The sequence below is a fragment of the Bos mutus genome, chromosome 15, assembly GCF_027580195.1.
Source record: "Bos mutus isolate GX-2022 chromosome 15, NWIPB_WYAK_1.1, whole genome shotgun sequence".
Lineage (NCBI taxonomy): Eukaryota > Metazoa > Chordata > Mammalia > Artiodactyla > Bovidae > Bos > Bos mutus.
This window is the reverse complement of record NC_091631.1, coordinates 31711779-31727774: the sequence shown is the minus strand read 5'-3', so window position 1 is coordinate 31727774 and position 15996 is coordinate 31711779. Positions and strand designations below refer to the sequence as shown.

At 41.2% G+C, this 15996-nt stretch overlaps 1 protein-coding gene across 1 annotated transcript; it reads left to right on the top strand.

Annotated features, from left to right (window-relative positions):
• The first annotated feature begins 14305 nt into the window (after positions 1 to 14305).
• On the top strand, positions 14306 to 15665 carry LOC102275358 (olfactory receptor 51I2). Its single transcript, XM_005904775.2, has one exon. It carries the CDS (start codon positions 14474 to 14476, stop codon positions 15449 to 15451), a length of 978 nt encoding a protein of 325 aa, XP_005904837.2. The 5' UTR covers positions 14306 to 14473; the 3' UTR covers positions 15452 to 15665.
• The last annotated feature ends 331 nt before the right edge of the window (positions 15666 to 15996 follow it).

Genomic DNA, 15996 nt, shown 5'->3' with positions numbered 1-15996 from the left:
TCGCTAAGAGTCGGACACGACTGAGCAACTTCACTTTCACTTTTCACTTTCATGCATTGGAGAAGGAAATGGCAACCCACTCCAGTGTTCTTGCCTGGAGAATCTCATGGATGGCAGAGCCTAGTGGGCTGCTGTCTATGGGGTCGTACAGAGTCAGACACGACTGAAGCGACTTAGCAGCAGCAGCAGGGTTTGCATATGGGAGAGGTAGAGGGCTGTAGGAAAAATCCCCATGCTCTGAGTCCCAATAGAAATTAAGGAAATAATCCCACTCACAATTACATCAGAAAGAATAAAAAACCTTGGAATAAATCTAGCTAAGGAGGTAACAGACTTGAACTTGGAAAACTATAAAACTGATGAAAGAAATTGAAGATGAAAAACAGAAATACATAATAGTCTCAGACTCCTGAAACTAATACAATATTGTAACTCAATTATACTTCAATTTTAAATAGGCACAAGCTATTAATACATGGAACAAGCTGGATAAATCTCCAGATAGTCATGCTGAGTGGAAAAAACATAGTCCCCCCAAATTATATACTATACCATTTCATCTGTAAAACAATCTTGCATTGACAAAAGTATAGAAATAAGTAACACACTAGTGATTGCCAGGGATGAAAAAGGGGGTGGGAAACAGGGGAGTGGGAGTCCACATAAAAGAAGAAAAAAAAAAATGAGGGAGCCTTGTGGTGAAGGAAATGTTTAGTATCATGACTGTAGCAATGCCAGTATTCCTAAATTGGTATTGTACTGTTGTTTCACAAGATGTTAACTTTGGGAGAATTGAATGAAGGATATATGGTGTTTCTGTGTTGTCTTACAGCTGCATATGAATCTACAATTGTCTCAAAAAGAGTTTTAAAGAATAAAGTATCTCAGTTTCTGCTTTGCCATTCCAAGATTTCTTGTTGTTGTTGTAAGTGATGGACAGCCAACAAAGAAGTGGTTAAAAGCTTGGAGATGGGGTTGATATGAAACACACTTGCCTTAGAATGGTCCGTCTAGTATGGTGTAGATGTAGGAGTGGAAGCAGGAAAAAGAGCAGATGGACTAGGCAAGACTCAGAGAGGGCACATTTGATGGCCCTTGTTTCTCATTGTGAAGCTGGGAGCAGCAACATGAGCTACTGAGAGTGAGATAGCAGATTGGACAAAGAGCTTGAGAAGAATGGCGACAATTTAAAAACCAAAAGGAAAATTATGGAGTACTGCTGAAATCTCAGCTCAGGTAAATGAACATGAATTTATTTTGATATAAGATTTTAAAGTTGAGTAATTTTTCCTAAATTTATTTATCACCTATGGAGGAGAAAGGGAGATACACTGGGCCCAGTTCATCTGGGAGTGCTGTGCTAAGTCGATTCAGTCGTGTCTGACTCTGTGTGATCCTATGTACTGTAGCTGGCCAGGCTCTTCTGTCCATGGGTATTCTCCAGGCAAGAATACTGGAGTGGGTTGCCATGCCTTCCTCCAAGGGATCTTCTCAACCCAGAAATTGAACTCGGATCTCTTACGTCTCCTGCTGCTGAGTTCTTTACCATCCTGAGTTCTTTACCATCCTGAGTTCTTTACCACTAGTGCCACCTGGGAAGCCCTCAGCTTGGAGAGTGCAGCCAAAATCAGAGGAGAAAAGTCAGATGTGTTCATAGAAAGCAGCTCCAAGTGAGTGACATTAGTCCAAATTGATTTAGGAAAGAGCTGAGGTCACAGCTATTTTGGAGTAGAACTCTCAAGAAAGGGAGAAAGAAGGGACACAGAACTTATATGTGGGAAGAAACATCAAGAAATGGAGAAAGATTTGAACTGAGTTTTGAATGGCTCTGTAGTTCATATTGTTTCTACTAAGCTTCCTCCTTTTGACCTAGATTCAACAGGGCAGCCCCAGGCTAGGCGTGTGGGCAGAATCTGTGCCAGCTGCAGTCTGGAGCTACAAGCCTAAAGTCTTGGAGTCTGTCCCAGAATGAGAGCTGAGAGTTCAGAACAGGGTCTGTGGGTCTTTTAGAAGTCTGAGCTCTCTCCACTTCCTCTAAGAAGCCTTCCCTGATGCCCTCTGGCTGGGGGAGGCCAACACTACTAGGCCCCCAACACATCACTCCACCCCCCACAAAAATGGGCTGTTCCTGCAGGATTTGTCTTGGAATTTGGCCAAGAGGGGGCTGGCTTGAGGAATATTGTCTTTGAAGGATTTCAAATGCGATTGAAGTGGATAGTCTGTGAAGATAATTTAAAATTGCTGGGGTATTGTAGAATCTATGAGTCTGTCTCCTTTCCTCCATTATTGTTTAATTGCTCCAACCACTTCCCCATTCCAAGAGCTAGCCACAAATTGTTCAGTCCTCAGGGACCTGAGTGGAGTGGCTCCTCTGTGGCTCAGGCCTGGCCTTCCCTGGAGATGACACTACAGCTAAAGCATCTTAAAGACGTCCTGGGCTCTTGCAGGATGTGGAATGGCAGAACAGCTGGAGACAACAAGCAGCCAGGGTGAGTAACCTGGGCTCTCAACACACCTTCTCTGCTTCCAGGATGAATGACCACTAGTGCCTCTGCCTCAGATGGAGGTTACAGTGGGAAAGGTCTGCAAGTCAGGCAGAAGAAAGAGAAATAACCATTCTTGGACAATAGGAGATGGTCATGCCTTCTTGAGAAGAGACTCTGAAGAAGGCTGCCTTTCTGAGGATTAGGGAGTTTATAGCTTAGAAAAGCGGAGAAGGCAATGGCACCCCACTCCAGTACTCTTGCCTGGAAAATCCCATGGACGGAGGAGCCTGGTAGGCTGCAGTCCATGGGGTCGCTAAGAGTCGGACACGACTGAGCGACTTCACTGTCACTTTTCATTTTCATGCATTGGAGAAGGAAATGGCAAGCCACTCCAGTGTTCTTGCCTGGAGAATCCCAGTGACGGCGGAGCCTCGTGGGCTGCCGTCTATGGGGTCGCACAGTCAGACACGACTGAAGCGACTTAGCAGCAGCAGCAGCAGCAGCTTAGAGAAAAACTGGAATCCCAGACCACACTTCCAGGGAGAAGTGTCCCTCGTAGTCTCTGCAGAGAGGAAGTAAACAAGGAGAAATGTCAAGTTTTCATCACATCTGGCATTCATTTTCCTTAATTTATCACTGACCCATTTTTATATCACAATATCAAAAAATTAATTTGGTTCATGATTTCTTCAATTGCTTTACTTGGAAAATATTTATACAGAATTTTCTTCTCTCTCTTGAATAATTCCTTATCTCAAAGAGATGGGGGCAACAGAGGATGAGATGGTTAGATGGCATCACTACTCAATGGACATGAGTTTGGGTAAACTTAGGGAGTTGGTGATAGACAGGGAGGCCTGGCATGCTGTGGTCCATGGGGTTTCAAAGAGTTGGCAACGACTGAGTGACTGAACCGAACTGTAGTTGTTTTAACCCTTTTAATTTTTACAAAATGTGTCTGCACAAGCTCTGTGATGGAACTTCTCTGTTACTTGGCTTTGAATGGAGTGAATTCCGTCAGGTTTTGGTATTTGCTCACAATGTTTGAGAGAGATTGGATGGAGGGCTCCAGAACTGACATTGTCAGCAACATCACTATGTTTTCTTTAAAAAGTTTCTGCCAAATTACGCACAATCTTCTGCTCCAGAGAAACAATGCTTGTCACCCACCTAAAAAATAAAGGATTCATGTTGATATATGGCAAAACCAACACAATATTGTAAAGTTAAAAATAAAATAAAAAATAATAATAAATTTTAAAAAGAAAGAAATAAAGGAATTGAAAAAAAAAAGGCAGTCCTACCTTTAGGGTGAGTTTATGATGTTGACTAGATATGACATAGCTGTAGACCCCAGGGTTCAGATTAAAGCCCCTTTTAGCTCTCAGACATACTTTTGGTGGAATTTTATACTCTGCTAAAAGATAGCTGTGCAACTCTTCTTCTTACATTCTTTTATTGACCTACCTGTAAAGATTTTTTATTTGCTTATTTACTTGTTTATACTTTTTGTATTGAGATTTAAAGGAAAATCCCAGGAAAACAATGAGAGTGAGCCCAGGTCATCAACCCTTTAAGTTTCCACAGTATATTTGCAATTTATTTCCATGAGGTGAGGCCATTGCTTTTTGTTTAAACTAGGGCTTTTTAAATTAGACTCTTTATGATCATCTCATGTATTTCTAAAGAAAGTACCACTTTCTTCAATAAGTGAAGAGATCAGTATTTTCAGTATAGCATTTCAAAAATGATACTACAAAAGTATTTATAGTTAAATATACTATATATCAATATATTTAGATATCCAATATTTAAATATATCAATACATTTAAATTATATTGTCTCTTGCTTGCTTTCAGGTGGAATACATTTTCAACCTCCTTCACATTTATGTTTTTTTTAATTTTATTTTATTTTTAAACTTTACATAATTGTATTAGTTTTGCCAAATATCAAAATGAATCCACCACAGGTATACATGTGTTCCCCATCCTGAACCCTCCTCCCTCCTCCCTCCCCATACCATCCATCTGGGTCGTCCCAGTGCTCTAGCCCCAAGCATCCAGTATCGTGCATCGAACCTGGACTGGCAACTCGTTTCATACATGATATTTTACCTGTTTCAATGCCATTCTCCCAAATCTTCCCACCCTCTCCCTCTCCCACAGAGTCCATAAGACTGTTCTATACATCAGTGTCTCTTTTGCTGTCTTCTACACAGGGTTATTGTTACCATCTTTCTAAATTCCATATATATGCGTTAGTATACTGTATTAGTGTTTTTCCTTCTGGCTTACTTCACTCTGTATAATAGGCTCCAGTTTCATCCACCTCATTAGAACTGATTCAAATGTATTCTTTTTAATGGCTGAGTAATACTCCATTGTGTATATGTACCACTGCTTTCTTATCCATTCATCTGATGATGGACACCTAGGTTGCTTCCATGTCCTGGCTATTATAAACAGTGCTGCGAGGAACATTGGGGTGCATGTGTCTCTTTCCCTTCTGGTTTCCTCAGTGTGTATGCCCAGCAGTGGGATTGCTGGATCATAAGGCAGTTCTATTTCCAGTTTTTTAAGGAATCTCCACACTGTTCTCCATAGTGGCTGTACTAGTTTGCATTCCCACCAACAGTGTAAGAGGGTTCCTTTTTCTCCACACCCTCTCCAGCATTTATTGCTTGTAGACTTTTGGATAGCAGCCATTCTGACTGGAGTGAAATGGTACCTCATAGTGGTTTTGATTTGCATTTCTCTGATAATGAGTGATGTTGAACATCTTTTCATGTGTTTGTTAGCCATCTGTATGTCTTCTTTGGAGAAATGTCTATTTAGTTCTTTGGCTCATTTTTTGATTGGGTCATTTATTTTTCTGGAATTGAGCTATAGGTGTTGCTTGTATATTTTTGAGATTAGTTGTTTGTCAGTTGCTTCATTTGCTATTATTTTCTCCCATTCTGAAGGCTGTCTTTTCACCTTGCTAATAGTTTCCTTTGAGGTGCAGAAGCTTTTAAGGTTAATTAGGTCCCATTTGTTTATTTTTGCTTTTGTTTCCAATATTCTGGGAGGTGGGTCATAGAGGATCCTGCTGTGATGTATGTCAGAGAGTGTTTTGCCTATGTTCTCCTCTAGGAGTTTTATAGTTTCTGGTCTTACATTTAGATCTTTAATCCATTTTGAGTTTATTTTTGTGTATGGTGTTAGAAAGTGTTCTAGTTTCATTCTTTTACAAGTGGTTGACCAGATTTCCCAGCACCACTTGTTAAAGAGATTGTCTTTAATCCATTGTATATTCTTGCCTCTTTTGTCAAAGATAAGGTGTCCATATGTGTGTGGATTTATCTCTGGGCTTTCTATTTTGTTCCATTGATCTATATTTCTCTCTTTGTGCCAGTACCATACTGTCTTGATAACTGTGGCTTTGTAGTAGAGCCTGAAGTCAGGCAGGTTGATTCCTCCAGTTCCATTCTTCTTTCTCAAGATCGCTTTGGCTATTCGAGGTTTTTTGTATTTCCATACAAATTGTGAAATTATTTGTTCTAGCTCTGTGAAGAATACTGTTGGTAGCTTGATAGGGATTGCATTGAATCTATAAATTGCTTTGGGTAGTATACTCATTTTCACTATATTGATTCTTCCAATCCATGAACATGGTATATTTCTCCATCTATTAGTGTCTTCTTTGATTTCTTTCACCAGTGTTTTATAGTTTTCTATATATAGGTCTTTAGTTGCTTTAGGTAGATATATTCCTAAGTATTTTATTCTTTCCGTTGCAATGGTGAATGGAATTGTTTCCGTAATTTCTCTTTCTGTTTTCTCATTATTAGTGTATAGGAATGCAAGGGATTTCTGTGTGTTGATTTTATATCCTGCAACTTTACTATAGTCATTGATTAGCTCTAGTAATTTTCTGATGGAGTCTTTAGGGTTTTCTATGTAGAGGATCATGTCATCTGCAAATAGTGAGAGTTTTACTTCTTCTTTTCCAATTTGGATTCCTTTTATTCCTTTTTCTGCTCTGATTGCTGTGGCCAAAACTTCCAAAACTATGTTGAATAGTAATGGTGAAAGTGGGCACCCTTGTCTTGTTCCTGACTTTAGAGGAAATGCTTTCAATTTTTCACCACTGAGGATAATGTTTGCTGTGGGTTTGTCATATATAGCTTTTATTATGTTGAGGTATGTTCCTTCTATTCCTGCTTTCTGGAGAGTTTTTATCATAAATGTGTGTTGAATTTTATCAAAGGCTTTCTCTGCATCTATTGAGATAATCATATGGTTTTTATTTTTCAATTTGTTAATGTGGTGTATTGCATTGATTGATTTGCGGATATTGAAGAATCCTTGCATCCCTGGGATAAAGCCCACTTGGTCATGGTGTATGATCTTTTTAATGTGTTGTTGGATTCTGATTGCTAGAATTTTGTTAAGTGCCGGGAGCCGGTGAGGCATTCCGCTCGTGACAAAGGTCATGAGGAAGGAGGCTCGGCATACGCAAAGGCGGGATTGAGCCTCAGGAGTCCGCCCGGATATTCTCGAGCATTTCCCCCCAAAAAAACCAGAGTCTGCCTACTTTATTGCTTTGTGCTCTCACCTCTGACTTTACTGGGGGCTGTCCCCTACCACCATCTCGCTCTCTCTGTCAAAGAGTTAACTTACAGCTCCAATTAATAAAGTTCCTGGGCAATTAGGAGTGTTTAAATCCAAACCCCTCAGATGGCTCTCTAACTCGCCTGACAAGTTTACCTGGACTTCTACAGCTATGCATACAATTGTTTACAGTCTCCCAGCCTCAAGAGGCATGGGAAGCTTAAGATATTCAAATAGCTTAGAGCCTCTCAGAGAGTTAGAAACTGTCAGAATAAACTAGTAAAGGATTTCATTGATGAGCCAATGCTTGTTGCCAAGTTTTCACATCCCCTGAATTGTATCCTTGAATGTGTATTAATTAATATAGTTGGTATGTAGAAAAAATAAGTAGTGGCCTTGGTGTTAGTAACTTTAGACCCTTAAGGTAATAAATTCTTTCCTTTGTTGTAAACCCATTACACATCCGCCCTATAGGAATGCAATTTTATCTTCAGAAGATGGCGCCAAACCTTAAAATAATTACTCATAGAGAAAATAAGTCTTTGTTGATAAGTCCTTGTCAAGAGTCATAAAATGTTAGTAGGCCTTCTGGCCAGAAGATGATGTAAATCACCTAAACCATTTGTATACGATAAATTTGCAGGAAAGAAACCCTGGTTTTTGATAAGAATCAAAGACTGCTGACTTTGCATCCCCTATTATCCTCTATGTGTAACTTACGGTATAAAAGCCCCTGTTAAAAATAAAGCTACGGGCCTTGCTCACCAATGCTTGGTCTCCCCATGTCATTCTTTCCTTTAACTTCCGGCTGAAGTCTCCATCTGGAGCGTGGATATCCTCTGCGACCACTTATTTGCCTGGGCTTCTAAGACCCACTCGAGAAGGTGTCTAAGGTGGGGCACCTTCCGCTCTTCAAGAGGGCGCCTGCGGCCTCCGTGGTCAGAGCTAACCTGGTGTCACGGGTTATATTGATTTTCCGCGTAAACCAAGCTACTCAGCCTCTTTTCTCCACTGAATTTTCCTACTGAGCTATCCTCATTCTATTACTCTTTATATCTCTAATTACCATTTGAATAGGTCGCCAACGCCGTCTCCCCTTCGAACACCCTGGATCAGCCGGGGCTGGTCCTCGGCAGTTAAGGATTTTTGCATCTATGTTCATCAGTGATATTGGCCTGTAGTTTTCTTTTTTTGTGGGATCTTTGTCAGGTTTTGGTATTAGGGTGATGGTGGCCTCATAGAATGAGTTTGGAAGTTTACCTTCCTCTGCAGTTTTCTGGAAGAGTTTGAGCAGGATAGGTGTTAGCTCTTCTCTAAATTTTTGGTAGAATTCAGCTGTGAAGCCGTCTGGACCTGGGCTTTTGTTTGCTGGAAGATTTTTGATTACAGTTTCAATTTCCGTGCTTGTGATGGGTCTGTTAAGATTTTCTATTTCTTCCTGGTCGACTTTTGGAAAGTTGTACTTTTCTAAGAATTTGTCCATTTCTTCCACGTTGTCCATTTTATTGGCATATAATTGTTGATAGTAGTCTCTTATGATCCTTTGTATTTCTGTGCTGTCTGTTGTGATCTCTCCATTTTCATTTCTAGTTTTATTGATTTGACTTTTCTCCCTTTGTTTCTTGATGAGTCTGGCTAATGGTTTGTCAATTTTATTTATCCTTTCAAAGAACCAGCTTTTGGTTTTGTTGATTTTTGCTATGGTCCCTTTTGTTTCTTTTGCATTTATTTCTGCTCTAATTTTAAGATTTCTTTCCTTCTACTAACCCTGGGGTTCTTCATTTCTTCCTTTTCTAGTTGCTTTAGGTGTAGAGTTAGGTTATTTATTTGACTTTTTTCTTGTTTCTTGAGGTGTGCCTGTATTGCTATGAACTTTCCCCTTAGGACTGCTTTTACCGTGTCCCACAGGTTTTGGGTTGTTGTGTTTTCTTTTTCATTCGTTTCTATGCAAATTTTGATTTCTTTTTTGATTTCTTCTGTGATTTGTTGGTTATTCAGCAGCGTGTTGTTCAGCCTCCATATGTTGGAATTTTTAATAGTTTTTCTCCTGTAATTGAGATCTAATCTTACTGCATTGTGGTCAGAAAAGATGCTTGGAATGATTTCTATTTTTTTGAATTTACCAAGGCTAGCTTTATGGCCCAGGATGTGATCTATCCTGGAGAAGGTTCCATGTGTGCTTGAGAAAAAGGTGAAATTCATTGTTTTGGGATGAAATGTCCTATAGATATCAATTAGGTCTAACTGGTCTATTGTATCGTTTAAAGTTTGTGTTTCCTTGTTAATTTTCTGTTTAGTTGATCTATCCATAGGTGTGAGTGGGGTATTAAAGTCTCCCACTATTATTGTGTTATTGTTAATTTCTCCTTTCATACTTGTTAGCATTTGTCTTACATACTGCGGTGCTCCCGTGTTGGGTGCATATATATTTATAATTGTTATATCTTCTTCTTGGATTGATCCTTTGATCATTATGTAGTGACCATCTTTGTCTCTTTTCACAGCCTTGGTTTTAAAGTCTATTTTATCTGATATGAGTATTGCTACTCCTGCTTTCTTTTGGTCCCTATTTGCATGGAAAATCTTTTTCCAGCCCTTCACTTTCAGTCTGTATGGGTCCCCTGTTTTGAGGTGGGTCTCCTGTAGACAACATATGTAGGGGTCTTGTTTTTGTATCCATTCAGCTAGTCTTTGTCTTTTGGTTGGGGCATTCAACCCATATACGTTTAAGGTAATTACTGATAAGTATGATCCCATTGCCATTTACTTTATTGTTTTGGGTTTGAATTTATACACCATTTTTGTGTTTCCTGTCTAGAGAATATCCTTTAGTATTTGTTGGAGAGCTGGTTTGGTGGTGCTGAATTCTCTCAGCTTTTGCTTGTCTGAAAAGCTTTTGATTTCTCCTTCATACTTGAATTAAATCCTTGCTGGGTACAATAATCTGGGCTGTAGGTTATTTTCTTTCATCACTTTAAGTATGTCTTGCCATTCCCTCCTGGCTTGAAGAGTTTCTATTGAAAGATCAGCTGTTATCCTTATGGGAATTCCCTTGTGTGTGATTTGTTGTTTTTCCCTTGCTGCTTTTAATATTTGTTCTTTGTGTTTGATCTTTGTTAATTTGATTAATATGTGTCTTGGGGTGTTTCGCCTTGGGTTTATCCTGTTTGGGACTCTCTGGGTTTCTTGGACTTGGGTGATTATTTCCTTCCCCATTTTAGGGAAGTTTTCAACTATTATCTCCTCAAGTATTTTCTCATGGTCTTTCTTTTTCTCTTCTTCTTCTGGAACCCCTGTGATTCGAATGTTGTAGAGTTTAATATTGTCCTGGAGGTCTCTGAGATTGTCCTCATTTCTTTTAATTCGTTTTTCTTTTATCCTCTCTGATTCATTTATTTCTACCATTCTATCTTCTAATTCACTAATCCTATCTTCTGCCTCTGTTATTCTACTATTTGTTGCCTCCAGAGTGTTTTTAATTTCATTTATTGCATTATTCATTATATAGTGACTCTTTTATTTCTTCTAGGTCCTTGTTAAAACTTTCTTGCATCTTCTCAATCCTTGTCTCCAGGCTATTTATCTGTGATTCCATTTTAATTTCAAGATTTTGGATCAATTTCACTATCATTATTTGGAATTCTTTATCAAGTAGATTCCCTATCTCTTCCTCTTTTGTTTGGTTTGGTGGGCATTTATCCTGTTCCTTTATCTGCTGGGTATTCCTCTGTCTCTTCATCTTGTTTAAATTGCTGAGTTTGGGTTGTCCTTTCTGTATTCTGGCAGTTTGTGGAGTTCTCTTTATTGTGGCTTGTGGCTTTTCCTCGCTGTGTGTGGGTTTGTACAGGTGGCTTGTCAAGGTTTCTTGGTTAGGGAAGCTTGTGTCGGTGTTCTGGTGGGTAGAGCTGTATTTCTTCTCTCTGGAGTGCAATGAAATGTCCAGTAATGAGTTATGAGATGTCTATGGTTTTGGGGTGACTTTGGGCAGCTTGTATTTTGAAGCTCAGGGCTGTGTTCCTTTGTTGCTGGAGAATTTGTTGGTATGTCTTGCCCTGGAACTCGTTGGCCCTTGTGTGGTGCTTGGTTTCAGTGTCGGTATGGAGGCATTTGATGAGCACCTGTCAATTAATGTTCCTTGGAGTCAGGAGTTCCCTGGAGTCAGGGTTTGGACTCACGCCTCCTGCTTCCAGTTATCGGTCTTATTTTTACAGAAGTTTCAAAACTTCTCCTTCTATACAGCATCATTGATAAAACATCTACATTAAAGATGAAAAGTTTCTCTACTGTGAGGGTCACTCAGAGAGGTTCACAGCGTTACATGGAGAAGAGAAGAGGGAGGAGGGAGTTAGAGGTGACCCAAATGAGATGAGGTGGAATCAATAGTGGAGAGAGTGGGGTAGCCAGTAGTCACTTCCTTATGTGCACTCCACAACTGGACCACTCAGAGATGCTCACGGAGTTATACAGAGAAGAGAAGAAGGAGGAAGGAGACAGAGGTGGCCAGAAGGATAAAAGGGGGGAATGAAAAGGAGGGAGACAGATCCAGCCAGTAATCAGTTCCCTAAGTGTTCTCCACCGTCTGGAACACACAGAAATTCACAGAGTTAGGTAGAGTAGAGAGGGGTTAGGGAGGAGACACAGTCGACCTGGTGGAGAAAAAGGAGAGTCCAAAGGGAGAGAAAGCAGTCAAGCCAGTAATCTCGCTCCCTAGTGAAAAATGGGTCCTGAAGATTGGGTTCTTAAAGGTACAAAATTGGTAACAAATACATAAAAGCAAAAATTAAAAATCTAGAGTAGAGTTTGGAATTTCAAAACTACGATGTTAAAGAAAAGAAGAAGGAAAAGAAAGAGAGAAAAAACGAACAAAGAAAAACAAACAAGGTCGCAAAAATTATAAAGAAAATATAGGTACAAAATTGATAACTAATACCAAAAAGCAAAAATTAAAAATCTGGAGTAGAGTTTGGAATTTCAAAAATACAATGTTAAAAAAAAGGAAGAAGAAGCATAAAGAGAGAAAACAAACAAACAAAGATAAACAAACAATGTCACAAAAATAATAAAGAAAATACAGGTACAAAATTGATATCAAATAACAAAAAGCATAAATTAAAATTCTAGAGTAGAGTTTGGAATTTCAGATATACAATGTTATATAAAAGAAGAAGAGAAAGAAACAGAAAAACAAAAAGTCACAGAAATTATAAGAAAAAAAAAAAAAAAAAAGCTATAGGTACAAAATTGATAACATATACCAAAAAGCTAAAATTGAAAAATTAGAGTAGAGTTTGAAATTTCAAAAATACAATGTTAAAGAAAAGAAGAAGAAGAAGGAAAAAAAAAGGTCAAATGATTATAAAATATATATATATGAAGTTTGCTGAAGAAGAAGAAAAAAAGGGGTCTTTTTTTTTTTTTTTCAAAGTAATAGGTTATAAAAGTGAAAATTAAAGGAACAATAGAGGACTTAAAAAAATTTTTTTAATTAAAAAAAAAAGAAAGAAAGAATGATCGTAAAAATAGTAAAAATATATCTAGGACTTATTCTGGTTTTGTTGTGAGTATTGTGGGTTCAGTTCATTTTTGGCTAGTTCCTTGGTCCGACTTACATTTCTCAAGATCTATAGGCCCCTTCCTATGTAGTCTGTAGTAACCACAGGGTTTTCATCTATTGCCTGTAGCTTCCAGGGCGTTTCCCTCTGTTATAGCTTCTTCTGTTTGCTGGTCTCTTCAGTGTCTGGTTTCCGCCCTGACACAAAGGGGACAGTGGAGGAAACATTTTTTTTTTTTTTTTAGGCTCACTTGTTCAGTCGCACTGTGGGGAGGGAGGGAGGGATGCTGCAAACAAATAACACTGGCGTGCGCTCGCAGTGCCTCAGCCACACTGGGTCTGCCCCCGCTCACGGCGTGTGTAGCCTCCCTGCCCACACTGCTCGGGCTCTAGGTTGTTCCGCCGGGAACAATCCAAGGCCGGCCCTGGGTTGCATGTACCTCCCAGGTCCAAGCCGCTCAGGTTCAGGCACTCGGGTAGTCCTCAGAGGCGCAGACTCAGTTGGGCCTGCGTTTTGAGCTCTTCCCAGGTCCGAGCAGCTCAGGTGATGAGGTGTTTGGCGAGCGCCAATGCTGCGACTTATCGCCTCCCCACCACTCAGTTATCTGGGTGTAAAACTGGCGCACCTTCTCAGGCAGATGTTAACCGTCCAGACCCCCAAGAAGTTTTAGTTAGCAAAGAAGCCTGCTTACAGTTTTATAGATAATGTCTCTCTGGGGCTGCGATTGCCCCCTTCCGGCTCTGGCTGCCTGTCACAGGAGGGGGAAGGTCTGCAGCCGGCTATCCCTGTTCAGTCCTTTGTTCCGTGCGCGGGCCTGGCGGTATCTTAGGTTGGAGCTGGCTTTTTGCATGGTAGACATCCCACAGTCTGGTTTGCTAGCCCAAATTATTTCACTCAGATAGCGCTCAGGGTATTCAGGCCAGATTCTTACTCTAAGTGATGCAGCCCACGCCGCCTCCCTGCCCAGCCCCCGCTTGCTAATGGCGTGTGCAGGCGTCTGCGCTGCTTCTCCGCTGGGGAGTTACCGTAGGGCTCACAATCTGCGAGTTTTAATTGTTTATTTATTTTTTCTCCCTGTTATGTTGCCCTCTGTGCTTCCAAAGCTAGGCACAGATTCGGCAGTGAGAAGGTTCCCTGGTTTTGGAAATGTCTCTCTTTTTAAGACTCCCTTCCTGGGACAGAACTCCATCCCTCCCTCTTTTGTCTCTTTTTTTTTGTCTTTTATATTTTTTCCTACATCCTTTTGAAGAGTTGGGTTGCTTTTCTGGGTGCCTGATGTCCTCTGCCGGCATTCAGAAGTTGTTTTGTGGAATTTACTCGATGTTTAAATGCTCTTTTGATGAATTTGTGGGGGAGAAAGTGTTCTCCCCGTCCTACTCCTCCGCCATCTTGGCTCCTCCCCTCCTCCTTCACATTTAATACATGCTATTGTGTGTTAGGAGAAGGCAATGGCACCCCACTCCAGTACTCTTGCCTGGAGAATCCCGTGGACGGAGGAGCCTGGTGGGCTGCAGTCCATGGGGTTGCTAAGAGTCAGACACGACTGAGCGACTTCACTTTCACTTCTCACTTTCATGCGTTGGAGAAGGAAATGGCAACCCACTCCAGTGTTCTTGCCTGGAGAATCCCAGGGACAGGGGAGCCTGGTGGGCTGCTGTCTATGGGGTCGCACAGAGTCGGACATGACTGAAGCAACTTAGCAGCAGCAGCAGCATTGTGTGTGAACTCATGTTACATAATAGCAGAACTGCCATTTTCCCCATGTTTTTATCTTGTCTTATTCTTCTGTCCAGATTGAAAAGGTCCCATCTTGCTGGAGATCTCATCAGTAAATGAAGGATGTTCTTTTCCTGGTCCTTTGCCAACATCTCCTTCTTCCAGCCACATGCTTTCCTGATGATTGGCATCCCAGGCCTGGAGGCCATTCATGGCTGGATCTCCATCCTCTTCTCCTCCATGTACACTGTGGCCCTCACAGGAAACTGCCTGATCCTCTTGGCTGTGAGGAGGACTCCCAGCCTGCACCAGCCCATGTACTACTTCCTGTCCATGCTGGCCCTCACCGACGTGGGCCTCACCTTGGCCACAATGCCCACCACACTGGCTGTGCTCTGGTTTGACCATCGGCTCATTGGCTTCGACACCTGTCTGGTCCAGATGTTCTTCCTCCACTTCTTCTCCGTGGTGGAGTCCTCGGTGCTCCTGGCCATGTCATTTGATCGCTTTGTGGCCATCTCCAACCCCCTGCGCTATGCCTCTATCCTCACAAACTATGTCATCATCAGGATTGGGCTGGCCACTGTGGCCCGAGCCACTGTGTCCCTCTTCCCATTGCCCTTCTTACTAAAGAGACTGAACTTTTGCCCTGGCAAGATCCTCCTGTCCCACTCATTCTGTTTCCATGCAGATGTCATGAAACAAGCCTGTGCTGACATTACTGTCAATATCACTTATGGGCTGTATGTGGTTCTGTCCACAGTGGGTTTTGACTCCTTGCTTATTGTGCTGTCCTATACCCTTATTCTTCATACAGTGATGAGTCTGGCCTCTCCCAGGGAGCGTATCCGGGCCCTCAACACTTGTGTTTCTCATATTTTAGCCGTTCTGGTTTTCTTCATCCCAGTCATAGGTGTGTCCATGATCCACCGTTTTGGGAGACACCTTCCCCCCATAGTACACACTCTTGTTGCCTACGTGTACCTGGTGGTGCCCCCTGTGCTCAACCCTGTCATCTACAGTGTCAAGTCCAAGCCCATCAGGGAGGCCATGCTCAGGGTGCTGAGGAGAAGAGGAAAGGCTGATGAAGTCAAGAAATAACCTCAGAATCTGAGGGAAAACACAGTCAAACAGTTATAACCTATGTCCAGAAAGCCCATATTCTGAGCCCTGACCCAGAGACATTATCAAGAGAATGACAAGCAAATGCATGTCCTCAGAATCAGCCCTGATTCTTTACTTCACTCCTTAATCTCAGCTTTTTTATTCAGAGTTACTTGTGCAAGAGTCTGTGGTTGTTATGAGAGAACATTAAATGAACCATACATAGTCTCTTCCCTCCACTGAGGAATAGAAGTTTCTAAATACACAATTATAGTAAGTGTAATAAGACTGTGAGAGGTCCAAACAAAGAGCTATAGGAACCTAAAAGAGGGCTTCCTGCTTTGACAGGAAAAAGTGAGAAAGGAGTCGGGGAAGGAATCAGGGAAAAAGGAGGCTGAAAAGTGAGTAAGAGCTTCTCAGGCAGAAAAGGTAGGCAAGTAGTGCTCAGTTGCTCAATTGTGTCTCAGTCTTTGTGACCCCATGGACTGTAGCCCACCAGGTTCTTCTGTCCATGGGATTTCCCAGGCAAGAATACTGGAGTG

What these genes read in the sequence shown, in the direction of transcription:
- LOC102275358 (XM_005904775.2), top strand. Translation starts at nt 14,474, where the DNA reads ATGTTCTTTTCCTGGTCCTTTGCCAACATCTCCTTCTTCCAGCCACAT.